The following is a 17576-nucleotide window of genomic DNA, read 5'->3' on the forward strand; positions in this document are numbered from 1 at the left end:
TACATGCAAGTATACCTGCACCTGTTCCGATTCTTAGCTACCCTAACACAACCCATGTGTTTACTTGTACTACAATGACTCCCAGCAGTCTCTGAAATACCCTGCATCTTGTTTTCCAGGCTGCTGCTCATCCCAATAGAAGCAGTGCAAGAATCACTATCACCTCTGCCAGTGGCTACTATTAATCTATTAGTCCTTGTATCCCCCCCCCAAGCTAGCCGTTTTCCGACCCGCCTAACACTGCCTCCACAGCATCAGCAAATATTCTTGCACCCTTTCTATTTAAGTGTATCCCATCCCTGTAGAAGCAGTCTCTCCTGTTAACAAGTACAAACCAGGCTGAAAAAAATTCTACCCCTTGAGCCTCACACAATCTTTCCAGGGCCGAATTGATCGACAAGGCTCTCATCATATACTTCCTCCTATCGTGTCTGGGCAGAATTGCAGACACTTTCAAATTCAACCCTAATTCCCATCTTTTTTTCAACAGTGACCTGTACTTGTTAAGTAATTCTGCCGGTCTCCTACTCTTAATATCATTAGTGCCAATGTGTACAACAATATCACCCATTGTGCCCTTAAAATATGATATCTGCTCTACAACGTCATCAACCTTTGCCCCTTGCCCCTGGCAGACATACCCTGGTCCTGTTCCACCTATCCTTTTTACATAGCATGTTCCCCATTTCCCTGACAATACAGTCACCAACAACTACTAGTTCCTGTTGGACCAGCGCATTCTGCCTTGGGGGTTGCCGCTGTGTTATATGATGATCAAGTGCAAACTCTGGTGTTGATGTGGGCAGCTGAGAGCTTGATGGGCCCCTCAATTTAGATCCTTCGACGAGGGCATCCACCCTGTCCTTCAAGCTCTCATATAGGCCCATAACAACGCTGAGTTGTCACCTCATTTCCTCACACTCCTTACATTGCATGCACACAAAGGCATCCCCCTTGGCAATATCGTGTCCCGTACCTAATTGCTCAGGCGCCTCCGTAGCCAGTTGGGAAGGAGCAGCAGCAGTGCGTAGCACACGCTTCTTGATTAGACCAGGGTTCGAGCCCGTCACCACCAAATACGGAGGATGCGGAAAGGTCAGGGATTGACCACCGCATATCCCGGAGCAATATGGCCTTAGTTGCTAATGCTCTTAAAAAACCAAATAACAAATAACCTAATTGCTCCACAAACATGAAGCAAACAGTGCATTTTAAAAGGCTGTGATTCAGAGGGCAACTGCCCCCTCAGTTGTCCCGTGAGCCACAGCACTCCATTTAGCTTGAGCCTTTTGCTTTGCTGCTCTGGTCTGAGTCATGATTCCAATTCAATTTCAATAAAATTTCAATTTCAATACAAAATTTTAACCCTAAACTTGTATCCCAATGCAGTTATAACACTATATATATATTTTTTTTAAGTGTGAAGTATTATCTTCGAGTTTCTTTATATAAGTTCCGTATCAAGTTATGTATTAATTAATTATGTTACATTCGTAAAATCTAAGTTGTTATATGTATTTAATTAATAATGCTATCTAGTTCGGGATATAACATTGTATCGTATAACAATGGCGGCAAATTACGAACGGTAAATCTACGGACACTTAAATATTAATTAACTTCCAAAATTTCGCTGTCTCAATTCAGAATAAATCAAGGATCTTACCTAGGTCTATAAGCTACTTACAGAAAATAATTTAATATAACAATTGGTCAATAGAGCGGCTAACTATAGCTAAAAACTTTCAGTTCGCCAGCTCTGCAAAATTTGTAAAACACGTGAATTGAATACCCTTACCGATACTAAGTAATAACTTACAAAATCTCTACCTACATTAAAATTTAAACTAAGTATCGTAACTAGGAATATAGAGCTACTCTAGAAAATAAGTTATTATATTGAAATATGACTTATGTTTTATTTTGTATCTTCTATATTTTATGACAAATAAATCTGGAGACCTTATAACTTGAATGCACTTTGTATATAAAATAGGGATAAATAAATTATTATTATATGTCTCAGATAGTGTTGTTATTGAACTGTGATCCTGTTTATAATTTAATTTAACAATTATGGAAATTCTAACTTAGACATATCACTGCAATCTATATCAATATGCACTTAAACCACAAGAAAGCTGTTCTATGTTATTTACAGCAGTCCAATTCTCACTTACAGCATACTACTGACAACATACTTTTTTTTTTTCACAAAAAAAATGTATATTACAGTCAGGCTAATCCTTGACACACTACAATGCTAAATATGTATATTTTTTAGCATTTTTGATTTTACATTTATTTCACCATTAACATTAATTTTTTCAATAAATATACATTTAATTTTCCAGTAAGGAGGGTAGAGGGTCCATAATGTCCTATCGATAAGTTATCAAATATTTGGTTATAGAGAAAGGGAGGCCGTAATCCCACTGCATAAAACAATTGTAAGAAACCACACTTGGAATACTCTGTCTAAGCATGAAGATGTCATCTAAAAAAAAGACAGTAAAATTCTTGAAAGGGTCTAAAGGCTGGCAACATGTGTGGTGAGAAAACAAAAGGTTACCCATACGAGACTGAATATTCCTGAAAGGCTCTCTAGAGTGGATATTAAAATAATTATAAATGATAATACAATTATGGGCCATAAATTAAAATGATATGGATAGAAATTTACATTGGATTGCAAACGTTTTCTGTTATAGTTAATTACAGCAAGCTGTTAATTACTAGTATAAGTTAACCCCTGGGGAAAGTTGAGGTTGAAAGCTTGGAAAAGTTCAAGTCAGCTAGACAGGTAACAACATGAGGAGAAAACACATAAGTAGTTTATTTTATTTCATTTTTTGACTAGCGTAGCAGAAGCCTGGGATTCCTTGTACCATATGGCTTTACAGTTTTCCCACACATTCTCTAATATAATACAACAGCCTTTCTACTCTGTTCTGGTCACATATTTTTAAATTAGCACAAAAATGCACCTTCACTACTTCAGATTTATTTGTTCTTGCAGTTTTGCTTGTTTTAAGTGACTGTGTTATTTCAATTGTTATTTTCAACATATATTAAATTATAACATCCTTTGGTTCTTTTTTCTCAAAATTTATATCAATACCTTTATTATTTTAGCACTAGTTGAGGCATATGATTCAAGAAAGCAAGCATATACAGCCAAAACAAAAAAACAAAAAAAAACCCCTCCCATTTTACCCTTCCGGTCACTACAAATGTTTGTCTAGTTCAGCTTAAATTTATTTAAGCTATCAACTTCCACAACAACAGAAGGAAATCTGTTCCAGCAATCAACTACCCACTGGCTAATGGCAAACTTCCACACATCTAATCTACAACTGTCTTTCCTCAATTTGAATCTATGCCTCCTCAGGTTCTTAATGTGAGCAAGCGGAAGTATCCCGTCAGCATTAAGTCTGCTCAAACCATTCAAGGCCATATACACCTCAATCAGATAACCCCACAGGTGATGTGCTTAGTCTCCAGATGCTACAACTTCCAGAACTTAAGCCTTTCTTCGTAAGAGAACCCCCTTTGTTCCTCTCACCAAGCTTCTTGCCCTTCTCTGTACTCGTTCTAGCAACTCTACATCCTTCCTAAAATGACGCCTCCAGACCTGTATGTAGTACTTAAGGTGTGGCCTGATCATTGCCATATACAAAGGGATAATCACCTCCTTGTCTCTGCTAGCAAAATTCCTATATATCATTGACAAAACTCCATGACCTGATCTGGCAGCCCATCTGCACTGTTCTGACTGCACATCTGACTGCACAATTACCCCCAGGTCTTTTTCATTCTCCATCTCCCTTTGTGTAGTACCACATGCTATGTTTCTCTTAGGTTACTGCTACACATATGAAGTACTTTGCATTTGTCACTGTTAAACTTCAGTTGCCACTTCTCAGCCCATCTTCCTAACTTTTCTAGATCCTGTTGCAGTAGCATACTGTCATTAACAAGCCTGCAAACCTTTGTATCATCTACAAACCTACAAGCCCTATATACTTTAATCAATATCATTGATAAATACACAAAACAACAATGGGCCCAGCACTGAAACCAGGGGAACTCCACTAACAAAATTAGTAAATATAGAGCAGTGTCCATTTATTACCACTCTCTGCCATCTCCCACTCAACCATCCCTTTATCCATTGCAGCAACTTGCCCTTAATGCCATACCGCTCCAATTTGTACAGCAGTCTACCATGTGAAACAGTATGAAAAGCTTTCCTGAAACCCAAGTATAAGGATGCAAAATTATTTTTTGCATCCAGTTCCTTTGTGACCACATCATAGTATCCAATCAAATTGGTCAGACAAGACTTCCCCTTAACAAACCCATACTGTGTTTGAACTATTACTGCAGTCTTGTCTAGGTATCACCTCTTTAAGCAATGTCTCCATTATTTTCCCCAGAACAGAAGTTAAACTAACAGGTCTATAATTATTTGTGTCACCTTTTACACCTCCTTAGTGGATTGGAGATACATTTGCACATTCCATGGGAACTTCCTCTGACTCTAAGGATGCTCTCATAATTATGGCTAAGGGTTTGCATACTTCCCTTTCTGCCTCCTTCAATATAACTGAATAGATTCCATCTGCCCCAAGCCTTTTTTATGTTTAAATTCAACAATTTCTCCTCCACTTTGTCAGTTATTACAAAATCACTTAGTTCCCTGTTTGAGTTTGATAAACTTCTGGCATTCCCCTCCTTGAATAACTCCTCATGTGTGAATGCAGATGCAAACTACTCATTCAGTTTATCAGCTACTTGAGCAGGATCATCAACAGTCAAACCATATATGTTAAGTGGACCAATCTGATTCATCCCCTTCATTCTAGAGTTTACATAAGTAAAGAACTCTTTGCTGTTTTGCTTTGCATCCTTTGCCAAAGATTTCTCGTAATTGCCTTCGTCTGCCTAACCTCCTTGTGACTTCATTACAGACTAACTTATATCTGCCGTAGGCTTCTGTGTCTTCTGATAATTTATATGCATCCCATACATTTTTATTTTCTGCCATGAGCCTCATCAATTCATCTGTCATCCATTTAGGCCTGAAACTTGAACAGTATTTCTTAGTTGATATAAAAAGCCTAGCAGCCTCCAAGATTAAGTCCCTGAAGGCTTCCCATTTAGAATTCACAATTGATAACATCAACAGTTGAACCCACTGTATAGAATTTATTTTAAGTTTGAAATAATCTTTGTATATTTATATGCTGTTCATGCATTTTCCGTTTCATTTTTTTATGAATGTGAGAGCTTTGCCGGTTGGTACTGTGTCTGCTTACTGGTTATGCAGTATCAGGAATACAGCTGCTCAGTTCAGACACTTTTGGAGGAGTTATTGAAACACTATGTTCATCCTTCACCCACTTGAGTACCTTGTAGCTTCCCCTTGAAGAGATGGTGCATCAACAGTTGAATTCCTCTTCTATTCTTCTACAGGTGTTTTTATTCTTCATTAGGCAACCTTCATTTTATTCAATTTACTCTCTGCAAATTTTCAATACAGTTTCTTACAGGTTTAGCTAGTCAAGGAAATGTATCTCACTGGCATTCCAGAGTTCTCACTTCTGTAAAATTTTATTCCATTCATTCTAGGTTTTCATTTAAGGAAATTCTAAAGCTTCAAAGCGAAACACTGCCATTTCATCGGCGGTGTTTCACATTTTTCCTTCTTTTCTTATTATTCTTTTTTTCTAATACGAGGAATTTCATTTTACTATTTAAAAATTTTTAAGTCACATTGTTTGGTCAGTGTGAATAAGAATATTATTTGTACAAGTTTTCTAGTTCATTTTTAGCCTTAAGTTCAATTAAAACCTGATAGGAATCTCTTGTAAAGGCTAAAACTGAATTTTTCCAAGCTGATCCATTTTGGATCAGTTTGTTTGAAATACTATACAAAACACACACAAGCAATAATATACACATAAGCATAACAATGAGCAACACAAGCTAAATACACACACACACACACACACACACACACACACACACACACACACACACACACACACACACACACACACACACACACACACACACAACAATGGGGAAAAAAGAAATGAAGTAGGACTGGTTATTAATTAGAATGATGACATGGCTTAAGTGGGCACATATTCCCTGTCTTGAATGCTAACTGAGAACTGACATGCAGCAAACACATAGTTGAAATGATAACGGATGCCAAATCTATGCAACCACAAATGTGGTTGCAAAAAAGTGACAACCAAATTCTTAAATGTAGTCTGCACTTTTTTTTTTAAATCTCTCTGAATTCAAGGCATTGGGTGGCTTCTGGATTCATCCCTAGGTGGCAAACAACACATTTCTAACATAATATGTGGCACATTACAGGAAAATATTTGCCACCACCGTTCTATTCTATTAAAAAATTAGCATATATACCACATAAATTACTTCATGTACTTTCTTTCAAAATTTTCTCCTTAAAATTTATTATTTAACATAACAGCATTATAATAATTACCTACATTATGTTCATCAATCAGGAGTTTAATCATATCAGTGTGATCTCCTCTTGCTGCATCCATTAAGGGAGTACTGCCACAAGAATCCTTTTCATCTGATTTATAATCACACCTCTTCAAAAGGATTTCTACAACATTCAGATGGCCATGTAATGCTGAAAGATGTTCCATGAGAAGAATTTGTTCATTATCATTGAATTTTCAATACAGGGTGTAGCAGAAAATTGGGACAGATTTTAGGGTGGAATAAGTCTATGACAAGAGAAGGTAATTCTTGAAAATTTTTATTTTCTTTTTTCCAGATTGTTGAAAAAACTGGAAAGTTAAATAAGAAAAAGTAGTAACTTACAGGCATGCCACACAGTAGTAACTTACAGGCATGCCACAAATCATAAAATTACCAGAAAAGATTAACAAATTTTAACTACCAATTTGAGGAAGTACACAGAAGTTTAACTGTCATTTGTCACAGCAAGTCTGCACAAGTACAAAATATCACCCACTGAAATCTGAAATGCAATTACCATCATCCTTACAAGAATCAAATGAATCAGCAACTTCATCGATTGTATACTCATAAACTGTAGGAATATGCACAGTAGCTTCTGTATAAATTTTAGGATGCTGCAGCTCCAACACATCTTTGCATCAGGTAAAGCTCAGTTTCGTTTCGGTAGTTACAAATTATTTTTTCTATTTAGACACATAGGATCAGAAATGTTTACAAGGTAGAAACTAGAAAAACAGTAGTATATCTTGTGGTATCTGCAGATTCGAACATGTGATCTGCATACCTCTCTCCTCATATACTGACTATTCAACTATGGTCGCATGCCAAGCAATAGTTTACAGAAAATTCATTGAAAAACAATTCAATAAATATAATTCTCTGAACACAGTTCTAAAAAACAAAACAAATCAAAACAAAAAGTCTCGGAAAAATCAGCACCATTTCTTAAAACACAAATATTCTTAGTCTAATTAACCCTGTTGGCAAGTCTTTATGAACAATCTCTGAGCTGGTTTACAAGTGACACAGGCCTTAAAAACAACTTTCTTTTTTTTTTTTCTTTTTTTTTTATGAAACCTCCAAACACGAAAGGTAATAGAATCAATAGTACTTAGTATTATACGTGGGATGAAGGTTGAAATATTGAAAGACGATACTTGTTGACATTAGCTTTGAATTCCTGTATATTTTAATTTTTTGGGAAATACAGCCTCTCCCTGACTTATGTAATACTCGACTTACAGAAATTCAACTTTACATAAGTTTTTGCCGGCTGGTGCAAACTTAAAAAAATTATGGAAATGTATTTCGCATCCCGTAAGAATATATGGAGGTATTGTGAAAATATCGTAATGTGAACCCAATAACACTGTTTTTTTGGTAATTCGTTCCAAGGCCTCGGAAGTTGAAATTTTCACTATATAACTAAGCTATTTATCTCTCTAAAAGGTCATTTTTATAATGGAAATTGCACTACTCTTTCATCGTTATCATATGTTCCATTATAAGAATCAATTTTGAACACCTTTGTGATATTTTTCTAAAACACATTTCTGGAGGTCACTACCATAAAACAATAAAAACAATTTGCACTTGCCGGTTTATTGGGCTTTTCTGTTAGTGCATCTAATTATAAATGGGTAGTAAACTCGATCTTATTGCATTTGCAATAATCTCAATAACTGGAATTGTGGGTTTTTACATTAATATGGTGAAATGTGTTCCCCCTTCACTGAAATCTTCAATCATATAAAAAACATAAATAAATTTTCAGCATCTTCTCTTTATTCCTATTTACTTATTATAATGATGAAGGGATAGCAGCCAATGGAAAGTGCAAGTGCTGGCAGTGCTAGGAAACGAAACAAACAAATTTGATTTTGAAATGAAGATGATTAATTAAGAAGTACGAGTAGCACAAAATTTGTCGTCTATTGCACGGAATTACCGTATTTCCCCATGTATAAGACGCACCTTAATTTTGGGGCCCGAAATTTGGGAAAAAAATGTATTACATAAAGTTATTGAACTCAAGTTTTATTCATCATAAAATTTATACAACTTATCACTGTCAAAACTCCCATCCATTAGCTTGTCCTCATCTGTGTATCACTGTCTTCATATATTGCCTCATCCTCAGTTCCATCTATGGCATTTGAAATGCCACACTTCTTAAATGACTTGACAACGATCTCAATCTTGATATTATCCCAGGATCTTTTCACCCAGGTACAAACTTCTCCTATAGTTGCTTTCTTCACTCTTCCTGCTGGTGTCAAATTGTCCCCAGAAGACTTCATCCATTGGTTCCATTTGTCTCTCATGGCAGCTTTGAAGGGTTTGTTAATGCTGACATCAAGTGGCTGGAGCTGGGATGTCAAGCCTCCAGGTACGACGGCAAGTTTTGTTTTTTGCTCTGCAGCAATCTTCTTTGTGTTTTTTGTTATGCGTGCCCTGAACTGATCAAGCACCAATAGGGCAGGTTTGCGTAAGAGCCCACCTGGTCTCCTGCTCCAAACTTTCTCAAACCAGATCTTCATCCCAACCTGATCCATCCAACCCTTGTCATGAATGTGGACAATCACTCCTCGAGGAATGTCTTTTTTTGGCATTGTTTTGCGTTTGAAAATCAGCACAGGAGGCAGCTTGGTTCCGTCGGCACAACAAGCTAGAACAACTGTATAATGGCTTTTTTCATGTCCATTTGTCTTCACAGTTACAGCTTTTACCCCCCTTCTTATCAACAGTTCTGTTACTTGAGACATCAGACTGAAAGAGAACTTTGTCCATATTTGCAACTGTCCCAGCTCAAACTGATGTGTCTTCCGACATTGAATGACAAAACGATTAAATTCAAGGCCCTTCTGCTCATAGCTTTCAGGCATCTTTTGGGAAAGTCTGGTGTGTGTACGCATGCTTAGTCCATTCCGTTTCATGAACCTGAAGCACCAATTGTGTCCTCCTTTGAAATCAGTAACTTCTTTTTCATCAGCAATTCTTCTTGCCTCATGCTGAACCATCTTTGTGGACACAGGAATTCCAATTGCCCTTTGTTCCTCAATCCATATGTTCAATTCCCTCTCTAAATCAGGCCATTTTGCTGACTTGCCTCTAATGGCCTTCTTCTGCCGTGGCGTTTTCAGTAAGGTTTCTTCTTCCCGTAGCCAGTTGTTGTTGTTGTTGTTGTTTGGTTTTTAGGAGCATTAGCAACTAAGGCCATATTGCTCCGGGATATACGGTGGTCATTCCATGACCTTTCCGCATTCTCCATATTTGGTGGTGACGGGCTCGAACCCCGGTCTAATCAAGAAGCGTGTGCTACGCACTGCTGCTCCTTCCCACCTGGCTACGGAGGCGCCTCCCGTAGCCAGTCTCGGATTGTTTTCTCAGTTGGAGGAGGACCAAACTTATGTTCAGCAGCACGATTTCCATTCACTTTTGCAAACTGGATCACTTTTAATTTGAATTCAGCACTGTACGAAAATCTTTTCTGAGCCATTTCTGGGCAGAACATGGCAAAACGTAACCTAATATACTGGTAACAAGTGCGAAACAATGAGCGCAAAGACAACAAGCGCAAAAAAGCAGGAAATGCAAATAAAAAAATTCTACAACCACTGTATAAGACACACCCAGTTTTTAGACCTCAAATTTTTTGAAAAAAGGTGCGTCTTATACGTGGGGAAATACGGTAGGTCTCATTGCTTCAACAGTGAATACTATTTTAAGGGACAGTGCACGTATAAAAGAACATGTCAAAGGATCAACGTATTTCACACTAGGGCCAGTCCGCCCCAACAGTGATCACAAAACAGTGTTCAAGTGCCCCTGAATCTAACGGCTATTCAAGCGAGAAGTATTTATGAAGATAACGATAAGTACGGCAAAACCCAAGCCAAGTTCGTGGCAAGCAACAGGTAGTTTTAATAGGTTCAAGCATCGCACTTGTTTCCGAAACATTAAAGTTTCGCCAGAAACTTTAATGCAGAATTGTCAGTGCCGATTCTGCAGCTGGAGAGAAATTTTGTGATGTGTTTGAAAAAACCCCTTCTAAATCTCCACAGCCCTCAACTTCTGCAGTGACGTGCATATCAACTAGAGTTAATTCTGGCAACGATGCTCGAAAGGTAAAACTTGCTGACGTTATGCCTGTCTCCTCTCTCTTTCTGTAATTTTATAATTTTGAAATTTTTGTACACTTTTGTAATTTTTCCTGCACATGAGATGAAAAAATTGAATAATTCTATTTACATGCTCATAAGAACATTTCTTTTTTTGCTTCTATCAAATTCAGCACGCATAGTTGCGAGTGTGGAATTTCCCTAAATGCTTATTTAGGGAAATTCCGACTTATGTAGCATTCCATGAAACGCAACCCATATGTTAATTGGGGAATGGCTGTATATGTTAAGGGAGGTTGTTCCAGAAAGTGAAAGTTAAAGGAATAAATGATGAAAAAGAAAAGTTGTTTCTGTGAGTTTGAAGCTGGAAAGTAAAAGGATGATGACTGGTTGCAGCACATGCTTGGGCTGGTTTTGAAGAGAGAAATATCTATACAAGAAGCAGGCAGCAGAAACAGAACAACTATGAGGCAGAGTCTCATAGATGTTCTCACAGAGTGGAAAGACTTTGTAAGAGATGAGTCATTAATCTAACTGCCTTCTTCTCAATGGAGTCCAGAAGCCTAAGAGAAATAATGGGGACACCACCCCATATGTGGAAACAATATTCCAGATTTTAGATTTGCACAGAGTAAGTAGCTGGCCAGAAGAAAAGTAACGCCGAGAGCATACGAGAAAACCCAGTGTTTAAGATGCCATGGTAGCAATATTTATGATATCATAGTAATAGCCATATAGTGCTAGGAAGCCACAGGATTTTGCTGCACTGGCCAGGGAAAAAAAAAACAAAAGAACAAGTAGATAAGAAAATAAAAAATGATTTGCTTCCCTCCTCACATAGGTAACCATCCAGTTGACTTCTGAAATTATTCAAACTGTCTGCCTCAACAAGCAATGAAGGCAAAATGTTCCAGCAATCAACAACCACTGGATAAAAGAAAGCTTCCCATAATCTAGTCTAAACCTCTTCCCCTGTAATTTTAAAAATAGATCTACAGATCTTCTGGAACTGTCAGATCTCAAATGGTTGAGGGACCGTGCCTTTTTAACAGATATATGTGAACACCTGATTTTCTTGATATGAAACTACAAGGATGAGACAAACTTGTCAATGAATTCTATCATAATGTCAAAGCATTTGAAAAAAAACAGGAGTTATTTAAAAGTCAACTACTTCCGAATAATTTTTCAAAATTTTCATGTTGCGATAATTTATCTAAAAATATGCCTAGTTGTAATTGTTCTACTGAAAATTTTGTTCAAACCGTTAGTTTGTTGAAGGAAACTTTTGTGGATAGATTTTCTGATTTTAAAAATAATTTGAAGGTGTTTGAACTTTTTCAAAATCCGTTTGAAGTACCTGTCAATGATGTTGATGAAAATTTACAATTAGAGTTGGTAAATCTTCAATCTAATGATCCACTTGAAGGCAATATTTAAAAATGAAAATCTAATTCAATTTTATTCAACATTATCTGAGTCAGATTATCAAAAATTTAAAAATTTTGTAAGGAAGGTTACATCAATTTTCAGAAGTACATATATATGTGAGCAGACCTTTTCAAAAATTAAATATGTAAAATCAAAAATACAATCACGTCTAGCTAACCCAAATCGTTAGTTTGTCTAAAAAGTCATTTACATGATTTTTTTAAGAACTGGAACTAGTACTTAAAACCTGATATTATGAAACTCAATCACACTCTACTACCACATTCATCACATTAATTATAATTTTATTGTATTACTAACTGTTCTTTTGTGATTAATATAATAAATAAGTAATAATTAAAATTTGATAAAAACAACCTGGTATATTTTATACTACATATCCATCAATTTATTTTTGAATCTGTAGGTATAAAATTTGTTTCCTGCATAAATATGATTGAATACAGTTTTCAATAATTAGGAATTTTCTCCAGTCCATCAAATATTCCAAAAATTCATGTGGCCCACTTCTTTAAAAGTTTGGGGACCCCTGGTGTAAATCAAGGGTCACCAAATCACATTAATCACAATCCCCTACTTTCTGCCCTGCAGCCACCCAGCAATCCATCTTAGAATTTTTCCAGTAACCACAACATTCCAGTTTATACAATAGCCTCTCATGAGGGATTGAGTCAAATGCCTTACTAAAATCTAAATAAACTATGTTGAAATTGTTCCCCAACATCTAACTCATGAGTAATTGTGTCAAAATACCTTACTAAGTTAAACATTATATTCGTTTTAAAAAAACCATGTTTTCTGTTATTCAGAATGTCATATCTATCTGTCTATATGTCTATATGTCTCTGGTTTATATATATATATGTCTCTGGTTTTCGCTCTTAATCACTGCTGCTAAGATTTCCCCTACCACTGAAGTCAGACTAACCGGTCTGTAGTTACCAACTTTGCTTCTAGAGCTGCCTTTATGTATTGGTGATACATTGGCACTTCTCCAATCCAAAGGAATCTCTCCCAAGTCCAAAGATACCTTCATAATCAACTTCAGTGGTTCAATACAGTCTCTGATGGCCTCCCTCAAAGTTACTGGGTAAATGCCATCAACTCCAGGAACCTTACTTGCCTTTATGGATGCCCTTATGCTCAAAAGTTTTGAGCATAAGGGCATCCATATCAGTCATCTGTAATTTCGAAATTCCTAAGTTCATATGACTCTGACTCACTTACATAGCCTCTTCTCAGATAAAGGATCTTTCTTCAGTAAAGTACCTGTTCAATTCATCCACACCTGCTGTGCTGTCTAAGACATTTCAATACCCAATGCACAAGGGTGCGATCTGATTTGTTTTCTTCTTCTAGAGCTTTCCCATGCATAGCATGGGAAAGCTCTAGCTAAGAGAGAAAAGAATTGGGACAAGGAATTTTTCATGTATGTGAATACAAGGAAGAAGAAAACAAATCAAAGGAAGAGAACAAATCAGAAGAAAACAAATTAAATCAGAAAACAAATCAGATTCTTTAGAAAGTTCTTTCTTCTTTCTTTAAGAAGTTCAAACATATACAGGAAATAAGAACCTGGCTAAACAGAGGGTGTAAAGTTTTAAAAATGCAGATTGGCTTTTAAAAGAAATAAATTGATTGAGATATTGAAAGCACTGAAATTGTAGATCTGGTTAATTTCTTTAGAGAGCTACAAAAGGACTTATAATTCTGAATTAGAGTCTAAGCAAATTGGAAGCAATTAGTAATAATGTGTTATATACACCGATGAGCCAAAACATTATGACCATCTACCTAATATGATGTTGGTCCCCCACGTGCAGCTCATGCATGGAGAGGCATGGATGCTACAAGATTTCTAAATGTGTCTTGTGGTATCTGGTACCAAAATGTAACCAGTAGATCCTTTAACTCCTATAAGGTCTGTGGTTGAGATGCTGCACATCAGAGTTGCTGTTCCAACACAAAACACAGATGCTTGATGGGCTTGATGTCTGGAGAATTTGGAGGCCAGGGCAATACTTGGAAGTCTTCCTCATGTTCCGCGAACCAGTCTCAAACAATCCGGGCAGTGTGGCATGGCGCATTATCCAACGATCTTTCCCTCGGCACTGCCAGAGGGGAAGATGGTTGCCACAAAAGGGCGTAACTGGTCATCAATGATGTTTAAGTAGGTAGTAGATGTCAGAGTGCCCGGCACATGGATAACTGGACCCAGGGTATCCCAGCACAACATCGCCCAAAGCATGACACTGCCGCCACCGGCTTGTTTTCGTCCGACAGTGCAACAGGAAACATGATTCATCGGATCAGACGACCTTCTTCCAATCACTCAAGGTCCAGTTTCGATGCTCACATGTCCATTGTAGGCGCTGTCACCGGTGAACTGTGGTTAGCATGGGCACTCGGAGCAGTCCCATTTTCAGCAGGGTTCGATGTACTGTGTGTTGTGACACATTACTCCCATCACCAGCATTCCAATTACTGGAAAGTTGCGCCACAGTCACCCTTCTATTGCCACATACCATCCAGAAGAGCCTTCACTCACCTTGAGCATCGATGAGCCATGGTCGTTCAACATCTCGCCGGCAGTTCACGGGTTCCCCCTCCTCGGACCACTTACCGTAGGTACTAACCACAGTTGACCGTGAGCACCCCACCAGCCGTGCCGTTTTGAATATGCTCTGACCCAGTCATCTGACCATTATAATTTGGCCTTTGTCAAACTCATTTAAGTCTGCTGCCTTTCCTATCTGAAGAATAAGGGTAACGCTAATTGACAGAGCTTAGTATCAGGTGTTTTTTATACCATGTCCTGATCTGTGCACACACCGCAGTTCACCTGCAGTTGCTTCGATTTGCATAACGACTCGCTGGTCATAATGTTTTGGCTCACTTTTGTAAATACTCAATATTACACTATGAACTAATCAATTACTTCAGTTTATTGAATCCTAAATATCAGAAGTTTCCCAAACATCTATTAAAATCTATAAGGTCTTTTCAGCATCCTTGAGGGTTTCAATTTTACATTTTACTTCAACAAATGCATCCCCTCCAAAGGGATAGGTATTAGAACCATATAAGATGTTACTCACAAAAGGGAGTAATCAACTATCAGCCATAATCATTCTGCAATAATCAGACCTACTTCGGGCAATTCATTTATGCTGTTAAGTCTCCGTAAATAATCTTGTTTACAGATAATCTACAACTGTTAATTTCATTCAGTTGTTAATCTTATTCCAATTTCCAAATAGACTGTCTTATGATGAATCTATCACATATGGTAATTGTGATCCCAATTCCAAATAGATTTTTTGAGGCATGACTGTTCCCCTCTATGCTTCAGATTTTATAAAAGAAGGTTGCTCAAACCAGCCAGTAATAAGGTACTGATCACATGTTCTCACTCTTAGTAACCTTAACACAGCCTTATTACAGGGCAATATCTATAAAATTTTCTTAATAACTATGTCTTTAATTGATTTAAAATTCTGACACAAGCATTCTAAATGGACTTAGTATTACTACTAGTAATGGTAAAGTGATGCAAGGAAGCATGTAATATGGTAATAATTTAATAATAATTCTCCAGAATCTGCAATTATTACTGTATAATTTCTAATACTAATAATAATTTCTCCAATCCTTCTTTAAGTTTACTCAAACTACACACTTCCACAATGACAGATGGAAACTTATACTAACAATCAATTAATCTTGTGAATGATATTGGGGTGGGGGGGGATAGGTATTAGAACCATATAAGATGTTACTCACAAAAGGGAATCATTTAACTAAAATTTCCAAAATTATATAGTTTTCTGAAGAAATCACAAAGCCTGTATACTTTGCAACTGTAAGTAAATTTGAAAAATAACTTCTTTAAGCAAGATGTTCTCTTTCAAAGATGTCCCATCTTTCTGCCCCTTATATACTTGTTACCAGAAAGTACTTACATGCACATCTGTTCAGTTCAGTTTCTGAACTTCTAGTGTAAAAGTTCAGAACAAGAAAGAAAAAAAAAAAAACTGTATGCAAAACTAACTTTAAAAAATCAAATCCTATGCATAAAGAAAAACTAATGCTATACATATTTAATAATAACTTACCAGCAGTATGAAGAGGTGTCCTTCCATTTTTACTGACAGAATTCCACTGATTTTGATCTTTATCCAAAAGATAATTGATTATTTCAGCATGCCCCTCTCTGGTTGGATAAAAATAAAAATAAAATTAAATTTTTATGAGGCTTACAATGTCTAAAAAGTAAGCATCAAATCATTTAGTGGAGTTGTTGTTGTTATTGAGTTTTAGGAGCATCACCAACTAAGGACATGTTGCTCTGTGTATATTGTCTGTAAATTGAATGTGTTCTGAGATCGATTTTCTGTTTGCTGGGCAAAAAACCCAAGTTTCCAGGAGAAAAAAAACCATGCTACCCTCGCCTGAGACAGAAAATATTCAGCCACATTGTGAAAAAGCCCCATAAAAATTCCTTCCATCATTAATTTAGTGGAGTTGTATCCTCTCAATATACATTAAACTTTACTTAGTTTTGCCGTATATATTAAACTCTCTATTATACAATAAGAAGAACAAAAGGGAATTTACTCTAACTACCCTGAAGGGATCTAATATCAGAGCGCAAAACCTTTTAGTAACTGCAAGAAATGCAACTTTTAGATATAGAATTCCTCTAACCATCCTACGATACCACAAAAGTGAAGCACAACAGATGCTCAATTATTTGCAATAACAGTGTATATAGGATTATAGGATTAAAAAGACATGAATAATGCAAAACCATGTTACAAAACAAAAATTTACTTACTTTTATGTCAAAAATTACCATTTACTTCAAACTGTAATAAAAAATGAATATTGTGATCTACACAATGCATGTGAAAAAACAACTTTTAAGGTTTTATTGATGCATGTTTTTTTTTTTTTTTTTTTTTTTTTTAAATGATGACAACAAATAGCAACCTCTAAGAGAAAAGGAATGAAAAACATGATTTATGAATAGCACAAAAAATTCATGAAGACTGATAATATCCCACAAAAGAAGACAAGCCAACCAATCATGTTCTAAAGATGATCAATGTGTGCAATTATGACACAGTTTGCTGCATCTGAAACCTCTCTCAAAAGTTCCAGTAGTGATAAGGTTAACATACATGAATAAAAAATCTTGAGGCAATATTCATTCTCCATTCAAATTCAGTTCTACATTTATGCATTAAAATGTCAATTCCCAGGGTGTGTTCTTTTCTGCTCAAATCCCAAAACATTTAGGAATACTTGTTGGTCTCAGGCAAAGGTTGCAGAATTTTGGAACAGGAGACTAGCTTTTAAACTCAAACAAACCAACTTTTAGAATGCACAAAATTTATAGAAACATGCACTATCAAGGTACTTACATCTAAAATAACAGAGAATATTACAAAAGGCACCTGTGCA

At 36.5% G+C, this 17576-nt stretch overlaps 1 protein-coding gene across 3 annotated transcripts in view; it reads right to left on the reverse strand.

The window, feature by feature from the left end:
- The window catches only part of LOC150086746 (uncharacterized), a 105923-nt gene that overhangs the window by 35313 nt on the left and 53034 nt on the right, over window positions 1-17576 (reverse strand). For all 3 annotated transcript variants that reach the window (XM_090371552.1, XM_090371554.1, XM_090371555.1), the window contains exons 5-6: window positions 16226-16323; window positions 6531-6682 (exon numbers count right to left, since the gene is read on the reverse strand). In XM_090371552.1, coding sequence (XP_090227678.1) covers window positions 6531-6682; window positions 16226-16323 — 250 coding nt within the window. The remainder of the gene's footprint in view (window positions 1-6530; window positions 6683-16225; window positions 16324-17576) is intronic.

The sequence above is a fragment of the Mastigoproctus giganteus genome, chromosome 4 (genome assembly GCF_048544385.1).
Source record: "Mastigoproctus giganteus isolate SK-2022 chromosome 4, ASM4854438v1, whole genome shotgun sequence".
NCBI lineage: Eukaryota > Metazoa > Arthropoda > Arachnida > Uropygi > Thelyphonidae > Mastigoproctus > Mastigoproctus giganteus.